Genomic DNA, 19,388 nt, shown 5'->3' with positions numbered 1-19,388 from the left:
ATTTAAACCACCTAAATTAATATTTAAGTGGAAAAATGTTTTCAAATGTAGAGTCTCACATTTTGCCAATATCTATCATGTTAATCGAAATCAAAACGTAAATCAAAAGGAGTGCAAAAAATCAGAAAGTGAAGCCTATTATTGGTAAACCGACCACTCCAGTTTCACCTACCCGAACAAAGTACAAAAATAAACACCAAAAATGATGACAAATGGAAAATACTAGATGCTTCAACATGTTTATAACCAATATTGTTACTCATCCAAACACAACAAAGCTTATACCTGTTAGTTCTCATGGTGCCATTCCTTAAGGACAGTCCCAATAAGCTGTCACAGGGACTTCTGAAGACCAAAAATAGATCAGAAAAATGAACCCCATGCCAAGCCTCCAGAAAGATCTTGGCCCCAAACTTGTTTCTGCCTCCTACACCTCCTACCCCTGGGAGTAATGGTATAAGGATTTCCTTTCCCATAAGGATTAGAAATGGACTGTGTAGAGGCTTCAAGTATTGAAAGCAACTGGAAGCCAGGGAAAAGGAGGGCTGGGATGGTTCTGACTCACAGTCCCAAGCTCATCCCCAGGAAGCACAGAGACTTTGCCCAGAAAGCATCTCTGTCAAGTGGACAGCCATTAAGCCATTCTAAGAGCGCTAGGGAGGTCTGGATTCAACCTGCAGCTCATCTTCTAGTCCTTTTCCTGTCTCTCTAAAGTTTCATTCTCATCCCAAATCTCAATCTTTCCTGTTTCCATTTAAATTCATTTCTTTTTTTTTATCCTTATTAAAATGAGGAGCAAGTTATTAGTATACTCCTTGGAACAACTACCGCCCATATGACGAATTTTTTTTAGTCTGAATAAGAAATAAGTCACTAAAACATATTCAATGTCTCTTCTGTCTAAGTCCTATTTTCATACCCCTAATGATTTTTTTCCTCTTATCCTGAGCTTTTCCAATTTCTCCACTGCCCCCTACACAGCACAGAAGTTCTAATGACAACCTGACCTATGATGACCTCAGGAAAGGATGCTATCCTATGTGGTGGAACTGACAGCTTCTGCAAACCATCTTCCAAAATCCCTCTGAATCCTACCAGGATCCTGCTATTTGCAAACTTTAGAGAAGATGTTTTTTTTTTTAAAAGAGAGAGACGCTTTAAGTTGCCACAAACAAGTCTCAAATCATTCCTGAGCTACCCATTCCTTTCCTGAGAATGATCCAATGGGTAGTCCAACAGAGCTGCCTGGCCACAAACTCACCTTCCTACCTGTTGATCACAGCATTGTGGAGGCTTAATGAAGTAGAGATGCATTACATTTATCACTTACCCCAGATCCACTCAAATCCATCACTATGTCACAGCAAGAAGTTAGATTGATCTGACAGGATTTGCTCTTCTTTGCAAACCCATGTAAGTTATTACTCAGTACCCTATGCTCTTCTAGCTGTTTGCTGATTGATTATCTGACGATCAGGTCAAGTATCTTCTCTGGAATCACAGTAAACTAACGGGTCTATAATTTCCAAGATCATTCGTATTCCCTTTTTAAAGATAAGCAAGACAGTGAATGCTTCTTCTGGAGTTGTCTAAAGCAACAGCTAATGCTTTCTAATAATGAGCCAGGGCAGCCAATTCTTTAAGTGCCCTTGGAATCACATCATCAGGGTTCATTGATTCTGGAGATAATCTTTAATCAGGCCCCAGATCCTGGTCAACAGCATGAAGTCTTACCTCAGCCTAGGTCAGGAAGGCCTTGGTGCCTAAGTCTAGGTAGGAACTTGGTGATATGAATGATTTAAATCTGTATTGCATTATATCTTCAGCATTGCAATAAATAAATAAAAAGAACAATGCCCTTGAAAGAGAAATGAAAGGTGATACTGACAGACCAAGTTGAGACATGAATCAGGCTTCACCTTCAGCAACATTGACAAGACCCTCTGTAGGACAAGAGAACAGAGCTACATAATTATCTGAGCTTACAATCTAACTGAAAAGTTCAGAAACAAACATACATAGGCATGTGCCAGAAAGCAGAATGTAGAAAATGCCTTAAAGGAGGTGTCAAGTGATTATGAGAGTTCAGAAGAGGGATGATTCATATCCAATAGGGATGTGTTGATTTTAGACTCATGTCCCACTAGGGCTTACTCAGTTATCAAAATCTACATCAGTAAGGGAGATAATATGGTGTGTTAGGATATGGATCCCTGATTTCTAACCTAGGAGAATCCATGTAACCAAAATTCTCTCCCACCACCCAAGAACAGCCAGCACAGAATCTCCAATAGTTTTGGGAGGCCAAGAAGACAACTCTACAGCATGCACAGGAACAGGCAGCTCAGAAAGTAAGGGTGGTTCTGGCAGCACCTAAGCCACATTCCTTTTTATGCAAAGTTCCTTCCCTCAGGACATTCTCCTCATCCTGCTCCTGTCATCCCAAACCTCCACAGGCCTAATTCCACTGCTCCCAAAGACAGACCACTACTTGGAAGAATATGAAAGAGGAGAGAGAAGGGGGAAGGTAAAAGGGTGGTGGTATCTCCTTTATGGAAAATAATCTACTATTCTAAAGATAGAACCTCTTCATGGGGGAAAAAAACAAAACAAAACACAACCATGAGAAGTGAACCCAGTTTATGGACCCCACTCTTCCCTGTCTCCCAATTGCCTGATGCTACCATCCCCTTTTCCCCTATCCTCCCTACCACTGAAAGCTGCTCTCAGACTAACATGTCTACGCATCCCAAATTACACTTTAATAACCCAGCCCCAGGAGGAAGAGTTACATAGTCCTAGAGCTGGGGGTACTCAAGGCCTCCGCAGTATAATGAACTGCCACATCGGTCCCAAATCATTCCCCCAAAACAAATACCAAGCACACCATTGTCTCCAAACACAGGTGCCTCTCTGCTGTTAATCCAAACTTCCTAGTAGCACTACCTTAAAAGGTAAAATGTCTCTGAACACAGTTGACGAGTAAGGAAAAAAAAAAAAAACAAGCAAAGAAATTTTCCTTTCCAACAGACCAACAGTTGTACTGGTTCAGGGTTTCTAATGCTGTGAAACACCATCACCCCCAAACTTAGTGACTCAAAACATCAACAATCACTTCTTATCTCTCACGGTTTCTGCCAGCCAGGAATTCAGGAGTGGCTCGGCTACCCAGCCTGGCTCAGGGTCTCTCCTGAGGTTGACGTCAGATGGCCACTGGGGCTGGCAGATTCACTTCCAAGACAGTACCAAGAAACATGAATAGCAAGTGGTACTGGTATTTAGCTAAGAATCTCAGTTCCTGTACACACGTGCTTCCCTACAGGCCATCTTCCCTACAGGCCACTGGAGAGTCTTCAATGCATGGCAGCTGGTTTCCTCCAGGGCAAGTGATCCAAAAGAGCAAGGCCAACCGCAGTGCTTTTTATGACTTAACCTCAGAAGTCACATGATGTCTTTTCTTCTATATTCTCCTGGTTACACAAGGCTATCCCTGATTCAGTATGGGAGAGAAACTACCAAGGGTATGAATCTTAGAAGGCAAGGATCATTGGGTGCCATCTTAGAGGCTGACTACCACAGTATTCCTTAAAATAACAGGTGGCAATAGCAGGAGAAGGAAGGAGGGAAGGGAAAGGAGAGAGGAAGGATGGGACAGAAGGAAATATTTTGATTCCCAAAGGCTGAGACCAGAGAGAAACAATATGCCCCGTTCTCTCCAGACACTTCTCAGGTCTACCTTACCCTAGCATGCCTGAACCAAGTCCAGCTTCCTAGGCAGGAACTCCCGATGAGTAGCTGAAAGCCAGGAAGACATGAGAAAGTTCCTCTGGAACACAGAAAGCAAGACTATCCTCCCTCCCTCTTTGCCCACCCCACCTTTCTGAAGCAATGATGCAACAGTTACCTGAGGATGAATCTGTGGCTTGTCGCACGTGGCCTCAAAGTCCAGCACTAAAAAGTAGTGATACCTCTGGGGAGGGAAGGGCACCATTGCCGCCATGGATGCGCCAAAGCCGTGGGCCGCCAGCTTTCTGGTGGATATGGAGCAGAACTCCGGAACACCACAGGGAGAAAATAAGTGGGAGCCCAGCACTTTTCTTGCTCTTGAAAGTAAATATGAAGAAAATCGAGCTGCTCCAGTCTGTAAAGGTGCTAGCATTGAACATCCAGAAGCATCTAAAACTTAGGGGAGGAAAGTTTAAAAAAAAAAGAAAAAAAAGAACAAAGAGCCTGGGTTACTCCCCTCCCACTGTGGCCCTGTTCCATCTGGTCTTCAGGAATAGTCACACAACATGAACCAATCCCCAGTGTTTCTGGACCCCTCTTCTAAATCAACAGTATTCATTACTGAAGTTCAAGACCCTAATACTGATCCCTGCAGCATTATGACACCTCTGGGTCTCCAAGATCATTCTCAGGACAACCTGTCATGCTGGCCTTCATCTTTAAATGGAGCTCTAAAGTTCAAAAGAGAGGGGAGAGAAAAATTCTGTGGTCATTTCTCAGGCGGCAACAGTTAACAACATAAAGCTAAGGTTCCCAAAGTAGCATGAGGTGACCCAGCTGCACAATCAGTCTCAGGAGCTAAGGAGCCTCAGACAAAAGAGTGGAAAATGCCAAAGATTCTCTCCTCAGCTCCATTACAAGCCAGTGGCCCCTTGGCTTTCCAGTGCGCAGCTCACGTCTCCACATACCCTCCCTCCTCTCCACATACCCTCCCTCCGGTCTCCCAAGGTGAAATGGAACACAGCCAATCACAGGGGAGCTTGCTCCTGACGTGCGGGCGCTGCCCCCGCCCACGTGCCAGGAAGTGGCACCCTGGGGGAATGAATGCCGCCTGGAGAGCACAGCTGGCAACAGCCTCAGGCCTTCCCATTCGCTGCCTTCAGACTCTCTCTACTAGAGGCCCTGAATGACTGCGGAACTTTTTTAAACAGGGAAGAAAAAGAGAAAACCCAGATGTGGCAGTAATGGGAGCACTGCTTTAAAAAAAAAAAAAAAATCTAGTAAAGGTTTCTGACTGAACATGTGCAAAAAAAAAATTCCAAATCACTTTTCAAGTTTTCCCTTTAAATTTGCAGAATGTCTGCTCCTTAGAGGGTTAACTAAATATAAAAATCAAAGCCTAACTTTTACTCACAAATAACTCAAGCTTCCCTTAAAAAAAAAAAAAAAAGAGGAACAAACCAGAAATTTTGTTTTTATCCCTCTTACACCCAATATTCAAATTCACTCAACTTTAATCCTCAAAGTTAAACAAGAAATCTCTCTGCTCAAAGCAGCAATGGCCATAATTTATGCCTTCTGAAGCCCCATTCTAATAGAACCAAAAGCTTGCCTCTGAAAGGCTGCAAATGGGCACTGGCTCCTCCTGTAGGGCTGAGAGGGTAGCAGGCCATGAAGTCCAGAGCACCCTCAGAGGCAATGAGGTCCCTACTACCTGAATGAACATGTACAATGCCAAGTATCACTTTTCCTCCTGGCTCTTCCCTGACTCACTGAATGACTTACAATAACTTGCCTATTTACTAGGACACATGCTAATGTGGGTCCTCAATTTCCCCATCCCTGTAGTGAGATTCCATGGAGATTCAGAGGTGCTAAGACTGAAAAGTATTATAAACTCATGGATCCTACAGAGCACCATGGCTTTACAGCATCTCCAAAAACGCAGCCCCAACTCTTCAGCTCAGGGTAGACAAAGGCTGGCTGGGATTTCATTATGGAAATCCTTGGAAAGGCAAAGGGGTCAACATTCCTTTGAAAACCAGATCCAAAATAACTTCACATCACCACCACCACCACCACCACCACCACCACCACCACCACCCGCCCCTTCCTTGAACTGGAAGCCTTGCTGAGATGGGAGACACCAGTCTGTTCAGATTATGCAGATTATAGGATTATAGTTTGGATCCAAAGTCCCTCAGGGCCTTAGAACTCTCCTCTAACTCCTTGAAGTCAGGCCAGGAAAGGACATTTGAGAGTCCTAATGTTTGTTTATATGCAGAGAGTGTGTATATAGTATATATAGTCAACCAGACCCCATCTGCCAAAAAATACCAGCAATTAAGCATAACTAAGGAGGGTTTCCAGGTCTGAATCCTGGCTTAGCCACTTTTTTGCCATGGCACCTTGGGCAAGCTCTGTTCTTCCATTTCTCACCTGTAAAATGACAACAGTAATAGCTCTTAGTCCTTAAGTAAGAATGAAATGAGAGGACACATGTAAAGCACTAAGAGCAGTGTCTGGCACATAGAGGCTCAATAAATACTAGCTTACTATTATTACTACTACTATTTTATTGGGCTATACCCACCTGGCCAAGCCTGGATCCCCATGCTTGGGGGCTACATATCCAATTAATGTATAAGGCAACCTCAGAGAGTAACATCAAAATTTCCTGCATACCCAGAATGCTCTAAACCTCCCATATAGCATACTGTATGTGCCCTCTTCCCTTCCATGAACAACACATTGGTCTTATTGCCTGCAGGCCTTGCCTTCTCACCTGATTTCACCCACATCAAAAAGCTTCTCTTGCAGGTTAGTCCTGAGAATAGACAATAGGAGACCAGGCCTCCACATGTCAGTAATCACTGGATTCGGTACTTCCCTTACTTCTAAAAACCAAGTTCAACTCAAGTCAAGACACAGAGGGCAGCTCTTCCTCTTCCCTTCCTGAAAAAGTCAATCTTATGGCTTTAGAGCCATTAGTTGTGGCAGAGTAAGGTTAAGTATCTACAAGTTGGGTGGGAGGAGCAGAAGAGTCTGGGGGTGGGGGTGGAGGGTATTAGAACCCAAGCAGAGTAAGGAAGGAATCTGTACAGAGGCAAGAAGGTGTGATGTAGCATGTCATAGCCCATGTGGGGTGTGGAGGGCATGGGGAGGTGGGAGCAAGTCTGATGCAGGGAGTCATGGGCAGGGTAAAAGAGGCAGTCAAGAGCGGGAAAGAGCAATGGCAACAATGGGAGATTGGTTACATACAGAGGGATTGATCAAAGAAGAGCGTATATTAAGGTAATGAGAACCAGGTTTCTCACTGTTAGAGGATGGAATTAAAATATGGAAAGAGGAAAAAAAATCCCTAGTGTCAAATTAAAATTGGAGGAAATAGTGTGAACTCATGGTTTCTGGTATATAATATATAAAAATAAAGCTAGACATAATTGTGAATATGAATACACACAAACACACACACACACACACACACACACACACACACACCCATCTATTTTCTAGCTCTGCCTATCAAAGGGCCAGGGAGCAGCAACACTCCAGCAGCAATGAGCACACCTAGCACCCAGCTGCCTTCTAAACAACATTCTTCAGTGGAAGAACCAGAACTCTTTGGAGAAATGGTTGATTCCACGACTGTGGCAAGAGAAGTACAAAATGAGTCTAGAACATTTTGTTTTGGGGCCAGAGAGCAAGCGAATGCTCAAGAATGATGGGAACTTATCAAAAGGATGCAGAAGGGACACCTGGGTGTCTCAGAGGTTGAGCGCCTGCCTTGGGTCCAGGGTATGACCCCAGGGACCCGGGATGGAGTCCTGCATTGGGCTCCCTGTGGGGAGCCTGCTTCTCCCTCAGCCTGTGTCTCTGCCTTCTCTCTCTCTCTGTGTCTCTCATGAATAAATAAATAAATCAAAGAAAAAAAGAAGGATGCAGAAGCCAGCTTGAAGGGGCTCCGACTGGCAAATAAATGATATTAATAGATTATATTGCATTGACTAAAAAAGGAAACCATAAGTGTAAAATACACAAATTAATTAACTAATTAATAAAGTCTGATAAGGGACAGTCACATAGTTTCAAACTATCTCCCCACAGAATGTTTATTAATCATAACAGGAAGTAAGTATACAATGGAGAAGCCTGGCAGACATCACCTTAATCAAGTGATCAAAATGAACATAATGGGATAAATCAAAATCATGCACATGACAGGATGCAATGAGAATAAAGCATCGTTTCTGTGATATTCCTGTCAAAGATGCATAATCTAACTCTAATCGTGAGAAAATATCCAACAAACCCTAATTAAGGGAGAGTCTACATAATAACTAGCCTGTAATCTTCAAAAGTATCAAGGTCATGAATGTCAAGGAACTTTTATTGAGCAAAATTTGAAGGAGATTAAAGGGACTTGGCGAACTAAATGCAATGCACATTCTGAACTAGATCATTTTGCTACAAAGAACATTACTGGGACAATCAGCAAACTTGAATGGGGTTTCAGAATTAGAAGGAGGTAAAGTACCAATATTCATTTCCTGGTTTTGCTGGTTGAACTGTAGTTAGGAAAGAAAATGTCCTTGCCTGTAGGAAATGCACCCGAAGTATTCATTCAGGGTGACGGGGCATTAGGTCAACATTAACTCTCAAATAGTTTCACAAAAAATCCTTTGTACTATAATTCCAGCTTGTGTGTAAATCTGGCCTATTCCAAACTTTTTAAAAATTATTTTTTAAATCTATACATTGCATTGTGGTCTAAAAAAGAGAGAGAGGAAAAAAAAGAGAGAGAAGAGAGGATATGTGAGGGCTCAACTCTCCATACTGCCCACGGAAGGCAGGCTGTAGGCTGTATGCTCTCCTTCAGCAGGGAGGCTAGCAAAAGCCAGCCCGTAAAACATCAAGTTTCCAGGATAAGAGCCCCCACTCAATGCCCCCTCACCAGGGATTCCTGCCACCATTAGAGCCTTCTTAGGAAACACCCCTACACTCCCTGCAGAGGCATCCCACCTGCCTTGCACCCTCTGGCATCTTACAGATTCCCCTTTCCTACTGCTATCTTTATACTTTAGTCACAAGTTTGTAGACTATAAGCCTATAACTTGTATCATCAATTGGGACTTTGAATGTCTAGTCAAGGGGCAGAACTCAAAAGGAACAGTTTATGATTCTATATATTTCTGCATACTGTCATCAGAGACCAAGACTCGCACACATTTATTCTCAGACATCCTTTTTCTTTTCCTAGTAATTAAAGGCAGTAAGTAGCCTATGGCAAGGAGGAAAATAAATTATTCCCTCCTCAAAAATGAAAGGATCAGGGCCCCAGGGGGGACAGGGGAGTGGTAAATAGGGACTGCTGTGGGTCCAGGCCGATTTGGAGAAACAGGCCTGTGCCACAGCCCCTGGAGGATGGTCTCTGTGCAGAGTATTTACACAACAGACACCAATGGCTCCTCTGCAGCCATTACTGTCCGTCAGGTAAATAACGCATGTGCCAAAACACACATTTAATGAGGGAAATAATATGCCTTTATAAAAAGCCTCAATCTGTATTTACCTGAGAGACCAGAGAAGCACCAAATCACCAGATTAGTGGAACCACAGAGGAGTCATTCTGGTGTCTTGGGTAAATAGACATTTTATAGCCTTCCATTACTGAGGGGGGAAGAGAGAGCAAAGGGAGGGGGCCATCCTTTAACATCCACATACACAGGCCACGGGAACCTGGGGGATAGGATAGAAGAGAGGGCCATCATGAAATATGGGGTCTACTCCCACCCCACCTCCCCAACTGCAAATACATTGACCCTTGAACAACACAGGGGTTAGGGAACCAACTCCCCCACCCACAAAGTGGAAAATCTGCCTATAACTTTCGACTCTCCAAAAACTTAACTACTGATAGTACTGTTGACTGGAAGCCTTACCAATAACATAAACAGTCAATTAATGCATATCTTATGTATGTATTATATACTGTATTCCTATAATAAAGATAAAGAAAATGTAAAGAAGATCATAAGGAAGAGAAAATACATTTACGGTACTGTACTGTACTTACTGAAAAAAATCGACATGTAAGTGGATCTGTGCAGTACAAACCTGTGTTGTTCAAGGGTCAACTGTACTTGGAATCCCTGGGGAGGGTTTAGACTTGTACCATCCCTGGATTCAATCCATTCCATCAAAAACTAGACTGGGAGGCAGGAGTACATTCCAGAGGAACTCTAAGGCACTACAGGCAGGCTCTGAGTCCAGCTGACTAGAAACACGGGAGAGAGCTGCAGCTTCCCCAGGTCCCAGTCCCAGGGCAAGTCCCTGTCCCAATCTGACCTACAATATCACAAGGGCTCAGGTACCGGAGTCACAGAGGCATCAACAGAGGGCACGGTAATATCTGTCTGGAACCACTCAGTCACAGGCTCTGTATTAGGAAGCTAAAAATAGCCTGGAAAAAAGCTAAATAAACTGCATGCCCTGAAAAGTCATAATCTTCAATCTAATGAATGTATCCTTGCTGCCAGAGCACTTTCTGTGAAAATCACAAATTGCCAAAGGTAAAAGAAAACCTAAGGGGAGACACAGTACAGCTAGCCAGGGAAAATGGGCCCCAGGAAGAGAAAAGGACTGCCCAAGATTCACATAGCAAGTAACACCAGAAGCCAGAGCTCCTAACTCCCACACCAGGGTCTCAGACCACTGGCCCAGCACAAGGAGCAGGCCTCACCGCTCACCTCCCAAGCTCCTCTGAAGTCTCACAGTGGAGGCCAAGGGTCTGAGGGCTTGGCCTAGTCAGCTGAAAGCCAGAGGTTGAGGCAGAACAAAGCTTGACATGCCCTGGAACCTCTCTACACGACTTCCTGATGGCCCCAGCATGGAATGGAAGCAGCAACTCTGAAGCTAAGTCCTCATCTCAACAAAACACTCTCCTCCTCTCTACAACCTGGCACTCCCTTGGCCTGTAGCTACAACTGCTTCTGTTCCAAAGTGGGACTAGAGAGAGCATTCTCAGCATAAGAAGCAGCTACTAACCCTAAATTATCAGGAGAGCTACAGTCACTAAAGACCTTCAGGAACACAACATCCTGATGGCAACATCACAGGCCACAGGAGGCTTACTCTCCTCCTCGGTTGGCCATCTCAGCAGCTCAAGGCAGCACATAAAAAGAAGGGACTGTGATTTTCCCTGCTGTTTGCTAACTCACCAGCTACACTCAGTAGTTTGGACAAACTCCTTTGAGGGGCAAAGCTGGGAAATATCTCTTTGCAAAGTCTTACAAGTCAGCTGTGATACCCATCATAGGTAAGAGAGGGCAAAGTTTCTAACACACCATAGATAGGACAGACATGGAGGAAGGGCAGAGTGTGCTACTCTTACCCCTTTAAGCACCTCTCACACTTATAGACAGCATCTGACCCCAGAGGAGAGGTATCAAGAACCTTCCATTCCCCTGCTTCCAAGATGGAACTGTTCTAGAAACGAGTTAGACAGCCCAGATGTTCAAACATTGGAATTAGGCAAGTCTACGTTCAAATCCTAATTCTACCACATATTCTTTTTTTTTTTTTTTAAAGTAGGTTCCACACCCAATGTGGGGCTTGAACTCTTGACCCCAGGATCAAGAGTTGCATGCTCTACCCACTGAACCAGCCAGGTGCCCCTCTACCACATATTCCTAATAATAGCTATAATAATAATATCTATCTCTTTTGGATTCAGTTCACAACCACAAATGTATGTAAAGCACTTTGCACATTTAAAGGACTCAGTAAAAGAGAACTACTGTTGTTAATGCACGAGAAAGAGGAGAGGGAAACAAGATTATAAACCAGGCATTGTATTAGTGAGCTACATATTTCATCTCCTAACTCTCAAGCAAAATGGGTAACAGTATTCCCATTTTACATACAAGCAAACTAAGCCTCTGAGGTACTCAGCACTTCAAAGCTCTGTTCTCCTCTCCCATGTCTGGAGGGCCCACATTCCCTACTTGATTGAGTCCCCTACCTGCCAAAGAGCTAAAAATGCATATCAACTTCAGTTTTTCCCTTGAGGTTAGGATGTGGCTTTAACTAAAAGTAACTCAACCATAAGCAATGATCAAGTATGTCCAAATCATCCAAATTTGTTCTCATAATACATTTATCATATTTTAACAGGAAAAACAAATTGTAGCCCTGGATATAAAAAAGCAGAAACAGGAAGGGGAAGCCTGGACTAAAACTGCAGCACCAGAAACTCAAAGCCTCTTCTCAAACACAATTCCAGAGGAGCAGAGCAACTGATAGGAGGCAGGGCAACTAGCTCTTGCTCAGGTCCCCAAATGTGATGTTTCCTTTTACAAATCTGTGCCGTCACCAATGCTGCACCCCCTGGTTTGGAATGTTACATCCATTTTCACCAGACTCCTTCTTCAAAATGCAGCTCAAAACTCCCTTTTAGTAGCTTTCTCTGATACTCCATCAGAAAGTTAATTATTTAAGTGTGATCCAGTAACAGACTCTATTCCTATTTCAAAACTTTTGTCTCACTATATTGTAAAATTTTAATCTATTTCTCCTACTATAACTTTCAGAGAGTTAGGTGAGAAGGATTTAAGAGAGAAGGTATAGGGGTGTGTGTGTGTGTGTGTGTGTGTGCATGTAGGGGTAAAAAAAAAAGCATAATTTCTTTGATTTATCAGACCCTTTCATGCATTTTAAAATTTGAAGTAGCATTAAAGAAAAGTATAAGATTTTTTTCACCTAAATAGTGCATGGGTTTTAAAAGCTGAGAAAAGGGACCTGAGTGGCTCAGCGGTAGAACCTCTGCCTTTGACTCAGGGTGTGATCCCGCGGTTCCAGGATTAAGTTCTACATTGGGCTCCTGTGGAAGGCCTGCTTCTTCCTCTGCCTGTGTCTCTGCCTCTTTCTCTCATGAATAAATAAATAAAATCTTAAAAAAAAAAAAGTTTAAAAACTCCAAGAAACACTAAGACATATGCCCTTAAGGGCAAGGACCACATTTTAATCATTTCTGTAGTCCCAGCACCCAGCACAAGACCAGGCACAACGTTGTGTGAATCAGTGTTTGTTGAATGAATATGCCTGACATCCCGATGTCATGTTAGAACAGAACAGACCCAGGGGCATATGGGTGGCACAATCATTTGAGCATCTGCTTTGGCTCAGGTCATGATCCCGGGGTCCAGCCCGATTCTCTCTCTCCCTCTGCGCTCCCCACCCTGACTTGTGCTCTCACTCTCTCTCTCAAATAAATAAAATCCTAAAAAAAAAAAAAAAAAAAAAAGAACAGAGCAGACCCTAAGCACCAAGCAAAGCTTTTTTTTTTTTTTTTTTTTTCCTATCTCCTTCCTAGCCCACCCCATTCTGTCCTCCCCAGTTAAAGACAGAGAGATACCACACTGCCTTGGTGCAGGAATACTATTAAAAGGATTAATTTAGGGACCGGTGTTTGGACTGTCACATCCAATCACTACCCACAGATCTACAGCTTCCCAAATCAAGCTCATGCAAAGAGGAATCAATTGCAAGGACACAGAGGGTCTGAACAGGCATACTAATGGCCTCCTGAGGTGCCAGCGGCCAGCTCTGACACTCCCATAAATTATCCGCCTTTTGATTTTACCTGTAGCTGTGGGGCACAAGGCACAATTTTGAACATATCAAAGCAATCTCTTGTAACCCAAGGCTCCCCTAAGAATGTCCCCAAAGGAGGAGGGGCTAAAAACAATGACCCAAAGGGAATCTGCTTCCCTGGTCCAGCAGTCATCAATGAAAACCCAACAGGACCAAGTGGACAAAGTGGGACCCAAATCACTCCTAGTGCATCTGGACAAAGCATGCATCAGTGTGCTGTTCTGCAATGACTACACATCTTTCACTCAAAGGAAGAGAAATCACAGCAATAAACGAACACAATTTCATCTGGAGGCAAATCCACTCTGACGGCACCTCACAGCATAACATGACCTCAGGCACCACACTTAACCTTCCAGGGCCTCAGTTTCCTCACAGGGGTAGCAGAGACAATAATACTGACCACCTGACTCATTCCCAGAGTGACGGTGAAAAGTAATAAAAAACATTCAAGAGGCACTTTACAAAGATATAGGGCCACAAGGGTGGCAACACTAATAAATAACCCTGACCAACTGGGAGAAATGACTGGTCACACTTTGGTGAATCTCTTTCAGATAGCTGCTCACTCGATTCACTTCACTGATGGTACTGGGGCTAAGGTCTATCCTGAAGAAAGTTCTGGTTTTCTGGACTCCTGATGCCCGAAAATTTTCAATTATGAAGAGTGGCCCCTTGCGTTAGTTATAACTTCCTCCTGTCTACTGGCTCTCACCACTAGTGGTTATATTTCTACCATATGGCCATAATGACAACTGTGAGGACCCAAAATAAATACTAAGCCAAAGCCCAACTCATCCATTTGTGGGCTGCTTTTTAAAAAAAATATTAATTGGGTAAAATACTATTAGTAACAAAAGTTATTAAAACACTTATCTCATTAAACCCATTAATCAACCCTCTTAAGTCGCATTATCTGCATTTCACAGGAAGGTAAAACTCAGAGAGGTAAGTCACTTGCCCAAGGTTACATAAATGCTATAATGTAGTTATCAGAAACCTACAGGCTTCCCTCTAGCAAGGCAAGTAGGCTTGCAGGAGGAGGAAGACAATCCATCAGACATTCAACAAACACTCTGGCTCCTGTGCCTGGCATATACTATCATATCTGAACCAGGAGACAGTCCCCAAACCAGAAAAAGGTCATCAATATGCTATAAGCAAGGAAAGTTAAGACTGAGTGGGACACGGGCAGCCCCCGGGTGGCTCACCGGTTTAGCACTGCCCTCGGCCCAGGGAGTAATCCTGGAGTCCCGGGATCGAGTCCCACATCGGGTTCCCTGCATGGAGCCTGCTTCTCCCTCTGCCTGTGTCTCTGCCTCTCTCTCTGTGTCTCTCATGATTAAATAAATAAAATCTTAAAAAAAAAAAAAAAAGACTAAGTAGGATATGTAACAGAATGATGACAATTCCCTAGAAAACTTAAGAAAATGGGTCCTCCTTTGTTTATATCGTTCAAAAAGTTTAAAGCAATTGACATTAAGCTATGAGCCCTAAGACCAACATTCCTACCAGAGATCCATTTATCCCCCACTTCTTTGATTAGAAGAGTTCCCCAAACCTTTTCATTCATTTTATACCTACATCTTTTCTAGTCTGTAAAATAGAAGCTGCTTTTACCAACAAATTCTTTGGTAGGCTTGCTTTAAGTTCTAGTTGATGGCCAGGAAATTAATAGATAACCAGTATATACAATTTGCAAAAATTCAGTTACACTCAATTTTTAAGTGTCAAAATACTGCCTCAAGGGGTAAATATAAAATGCCCCCCCCCCCATGTAACTGTCACAGGCTCCTTAACTGGTCTCTGCCTCCAGTATTGGCCCCTTCAGTCCATTCTTAATACTGAAATCAGAGAATATGTTCTAAAACACAAATCTAGTTATCAGTCCATGACTTAAAAAACTTTTTAATGGCTTCTTACTGCTCTTATGACAGTCTGATCCAGGTGTTGGCAAACTATGTTCCATGGGCCAAATCCAGCTGCCACTCATTTTTATAAAGTTTTACTCAAACATAGCCATGTTCATACATTTTTGTACTATAGCCACTTTCATGCTGTAACAGCGGAGTTGAATGGAGTTGTATAGTTGTGACAGAGACCCACAAGGCCTAAATCGTTACTATCTGGTCCTTTAAGAAAAAGGACCTAGTCTTTTGCTGACCTAGTCTAACCTTTTCTCTATTTACCACCTAATCCTGAGAGTTCATAAGGCCTTGGCCTCTGCTTACTTTTCCTGCTTCATTTCTCACCATATTCTCCAACCCCCTGCCTACTGATTATGCTGTTTTAATCACACTGAACTTCAGTTTCTCAAACTCAACAAAACTCTGACCTTCACACTTGGTCCCTCATGTTTTCATTTAATTCTAGATGAAGGGGTTCCTTCCTCTGAGAAGCCTTCTCTGAGCCTACAAGTCTGAGTTGAGGACCCTTGAGTACACCCAAAGCACCTAAATTTACCTTATTATAGTATTCCCAGAGTGTATCAGAACTGATTTTTTACTACCTATCTCTAGACACCTGAATTTGTAAGCCCTCTGGCATCAGAGACAGCAGCTGTCTTACTCCTACTACAGTTCCAGTCCTAGCAAAGTGTCTGGCCCTTCATTATTGAACAAACAAGACTCTGAGATCCTGGATATCAATCATCAGAGTCAGTCTTTTTAGCCAGCTCTGATCCTTGTAAAATGGAGACAGGCTGGGATTAACCATCCACCCAACGGTGACTCCCAACCCAAACCAAACCAAAATCCTAAAGGCCTTGGTCAAATGCATTATCAAAAGCCAAATCGATGTGTTCTTTCCTGTTATTTTTAAGCTGTGTATTTCTCAAGATGAAGGGTTATTCCAGCTCTATTCAGCCTTCCTGAACCTAAAGTAGGTGCTCATGCAATGCCCACAAAGAAATCATGACAGAACTTGAGAGTATGGATACCCTACCTCTAATTCTCACCACTTTATAGACTTTGGGTACATTTCAGTAGTCTTTGAGCTCATGGTGTCTAATCAGAAAAAGCCACAGAAAAATACAATCTACACCGACCACCATCCCCTCACCCTTCAAACCCAAATACTCATAAGAAAGAAGTCAAGCCAAACTTGACCATGAAAAAGATTCTCACCTCTCCTGACTTCGAAGATGCCAAGACTGCCAGCTGGGGATGCTGAAGGTTCTGTGAGAGCTGGAAAGCCCCAATGCTGTGGATAAATACACATCTCTGCAACAAGTCTATTTCAGTATAAAGGATCAAATCCCCTGGGGACTGCTGCTATTTGAAACAATTTAAGGACCATACCAAACCTCAAACCCCTAAACTCACACTACTTTGGGATAACAGTCATTTATGTGGAAGAATAATCCTGAATAGAGCTTTCAGAAGCTACTAGTACAATATATTTTTTGGAAGGATGAATTTCATGTTTTCTAGTAGCGTACCTTTCTTCCTAAGGAGGTTAACTCCTAGAAACACTAAACATTTGTAATATCTGAGCTTGGACCAAGAAAGTGGTGTTTCTCAGGATAACACCAGAATCCTAGCCTAATCAAGAAGAGGACACTGGTAAGGCTGACAATGTTCAGAACTCAGGAACTACGGACAGGATTGGGGGCGGGGCTGGTTTCCACAAACCCACAGGCCATACTGCAAAAGGCCAAAGAGACCTTTAAACACTTGCAATATACTTCCAGGTCCACCTCAAGTCCTAAGAAAGTCAAAGTGTAACCAAACCATAAGTCAAACCATTACTGGACACCTATCATATTTATCACCTAATTCAGATTTTCCAAAAGACTAGAGGCTGCAGAGGTGCTCTTGTAAGCTAGCAATGCCCTTTGCACAAAGAAACACTTGGGTTTGGAACCAATCTATTCCTGTATTCCTCTAGTCTAACACTCTATGCATTTAAGATTTTATGCTACTCAGATCCCCTGGGAAAGACCACTCACCGACTTACCCCACCACAAAGAAAACACTTTTCAAAATGAAGGGGAATAAAGGCACTTTTATTTGGAAATTTCAAGTTGGAAGGAGAGCTCTCAGCCAAGCTCTAGGACCTAGCTAGCCGATTATTTACAGGATCCTTGGGCAGGAATTGTTAATGAGCTTTTAATTTGGAGTGCTTAAGTTGCCAAAGTGCTCTGAGCTCCAGTGAAGCACCACAGAATCCATAAAGGAAACCTTATCAATCACTTCCCGGCAGCTCCCTTCCCCCACACCCCAACTCTCTGAGGAAAGGCAGCCAAGTGGGTTTCTAACCAAGATCACAGACACACACATTAGTGGAGTCACACTCCAAGTCCCTGTTTATAAATTGGCTTTTAAATGGTAGGGGATTCAGGTATAATATACTTAAGCTCCAGGCACGAACCCACTAAAACAAGGCATGCCATGTATGATAAAGTCAGAATAAAGCAGAATTTGATGAAGCCAATTTCTGGTAGAAACTCTACAATCAAAAACCACTCAGCCAATCACAACCTACTATAGTTCAAATAGTGTATAGTCTTTAGCCAATGGGATTCGTGGTTTTTTGCCCTTTAGCTCGGAGATTGCTAAAATGTCTGATAAGAGCTAATACCATAGAGGTGGCCAGAGACCTAGAGCAGAGACAATGATGGACATTATCAGTTTGCAAGAATCCAACCCTAAGGGTAGAACCCAAACCCCCCAGGAAGGGGCCACATTCAGCATCTTCCTTCCAAGTCAACCAGAAGTTACATTATGCAAGCCTCAATCCAAGTTCATGCTTTTTTGTTTTAAGAGAACACCTGTTGCTGGAACATTTGCAGTAAAAACAAAGAGAAAGCTAGCTAGGTTAGGCCCCTTATTCACTCCTTCCACCATCTACATCTACACCAGCTACAGATCTACCAAGAGGTGAAGTGCTAACCTCGTGTACGTGCTGGAGAGGTAAGAGTGGGGTTATTCTATCCGCTACCTCTTTGCTCAGTTTCTATTCTCCGTAGTCGAACCTCTCTTCCTCTTCCCTAGTAATCTCAAGTAAGAAGTCAGCACCCTAATCACCCCACCCAGTCGGTCTTCCAAAGCCCTGCCCCGCTCCCCCTCGGCCAGAACGTTACTCAGTAGATCATGCATCCAGGGCGAGCACACGGGCCAGCACCCCAGACTGCACAAACTGCGCGCCGCGACCCTCACCCCACATGCATTAACCAGGGCCCAATCTGGGGGGCCTCTCCGCATCACCCACCCCAGGGTGTTGCCCCCAACTCGGGCCCATCCAAGTCCAGGGGAGAGTAAGGGGAGGGGCAGGGGGCCAGGAGACCAGCCCTCCTTCCCAGGGCCGCCCCCGCCCCCCGTCAGCGGCGGGAGAGGCTGTCGCCATGGCAACGCCCCCTCCTCGGGGCCAGCGCGGCAGGCTCCCTCCAGGTGCAGGCCCCGACGTCTCCCTCGGCCTCAGCAGAAGCTCAGGGCAGTTTACGGCGGCGGGCGCGGCCCGCGCCGACTGCGGCGCCGGCCAGGCAGAGGCAAGGCCAGCTCCGCCCGCTCCCCACCGCCCGTTCCCGGCCGCCTCAACAGCGGCAGCCAGCACCACGAGTCCACAACACACCGACTCACCTCCGCGCACTCTGACCCCGGCCGACGCGACTGACGGGCGGGCGCGGTGGCCAACCGCTGAGCCCGCCGCTTTCGGCCCCGACCAATGGGCTGCAAGGGGGCGGGGCTTCTTCCCCCCAAATGCTCGCTCTCCCGCCGACATGCGCGCTAAAGTGTGTCAAGATGGTGCCTCCCCGCGGCTGGCCTTATGGGACTTGTAGTTTTGAGGTTGCACGTACTCAGAAGAAAGTGAAGGGGGAGCTCGCTCACGAGCTGGAAAAGAAATGTTTTAAATAACGAAAACTTTCTAAGGCCTAGAGCGACCCAGGCCCCCCTCTTCCGTTTCCCCACCTCCCAATATACTTATGAGGTGAGTATAGGCTCATAACACGACGGGTTCGATTTAGGGGACACCTTCTCGCGACTTGTTGGTTCAACAAGTCATTATCC

At 44.2% G+C, this 19,388-nt stretch overlaps 1 protein-coding gene across 8 annotated transcripts in view; it reads right to left on the bottom strand.

Moving 5' to 3' along the window:
* The window catches only part of ERI3 (ERI1 exoribonuclease family member 3), a 128,637-nt gene extending 109,657 nt beyond the window's left edge, over positions 1-18,980 (bottom strand). For 2 of the 8 annotated variants that reach the window (XM_055341576.1, XM_055341577.1), the window contains exons 1-3: positions 18,592-18,938; positions 16,506-16,581; positions 3,905-4,182 (exon numbers count right to left, since the gene is read on the bottom strand). In XM_055341576.1, coding sequence (XP_055197551.1) covers positions 3,905-4,182; positions 16,506-16,581; positions 18,592-18,726 — 489 coding nt within the window. In that variant the 5' untranslated portion in view covers positions 18,727-18,938. Of the gene's footprint in view, positions 1-3,904; positions 4,183-16,505; positions 18,570-18,591; positions 18,939-18,959 lie in introns of those variants that run through there. The other 6 variants (XM_055341578.1, XM_055341579.1, XM_055341580.1 and 3 more) reach the window with 6 other exon arrangements.
* Positions 18,981-19,388: the final 408 nt, after the last annotated feature.

The sequence above is a fragment of the Nyctereutes procyonoides genome, unplaced genomic scaffold, assembly GCF_905146905.1.
Source record: "Nyctereutes procyonoides isolate TBG_1078 unplaced genomic scaffold, NYPRO_anot_genome, whole genome shotgun sequence".
In the NCBI taxonomy this organism is placed as follows: domain Eukaryota; kingdom Metazoa; phylum Chordata; class Mammalia; order Carnivora; family Canidae; genus Nyctereutes; species Nyctereutes procyonoides.
This window is presented reverse-complemented; position numbering and strand designations above follow the sequence as displayed.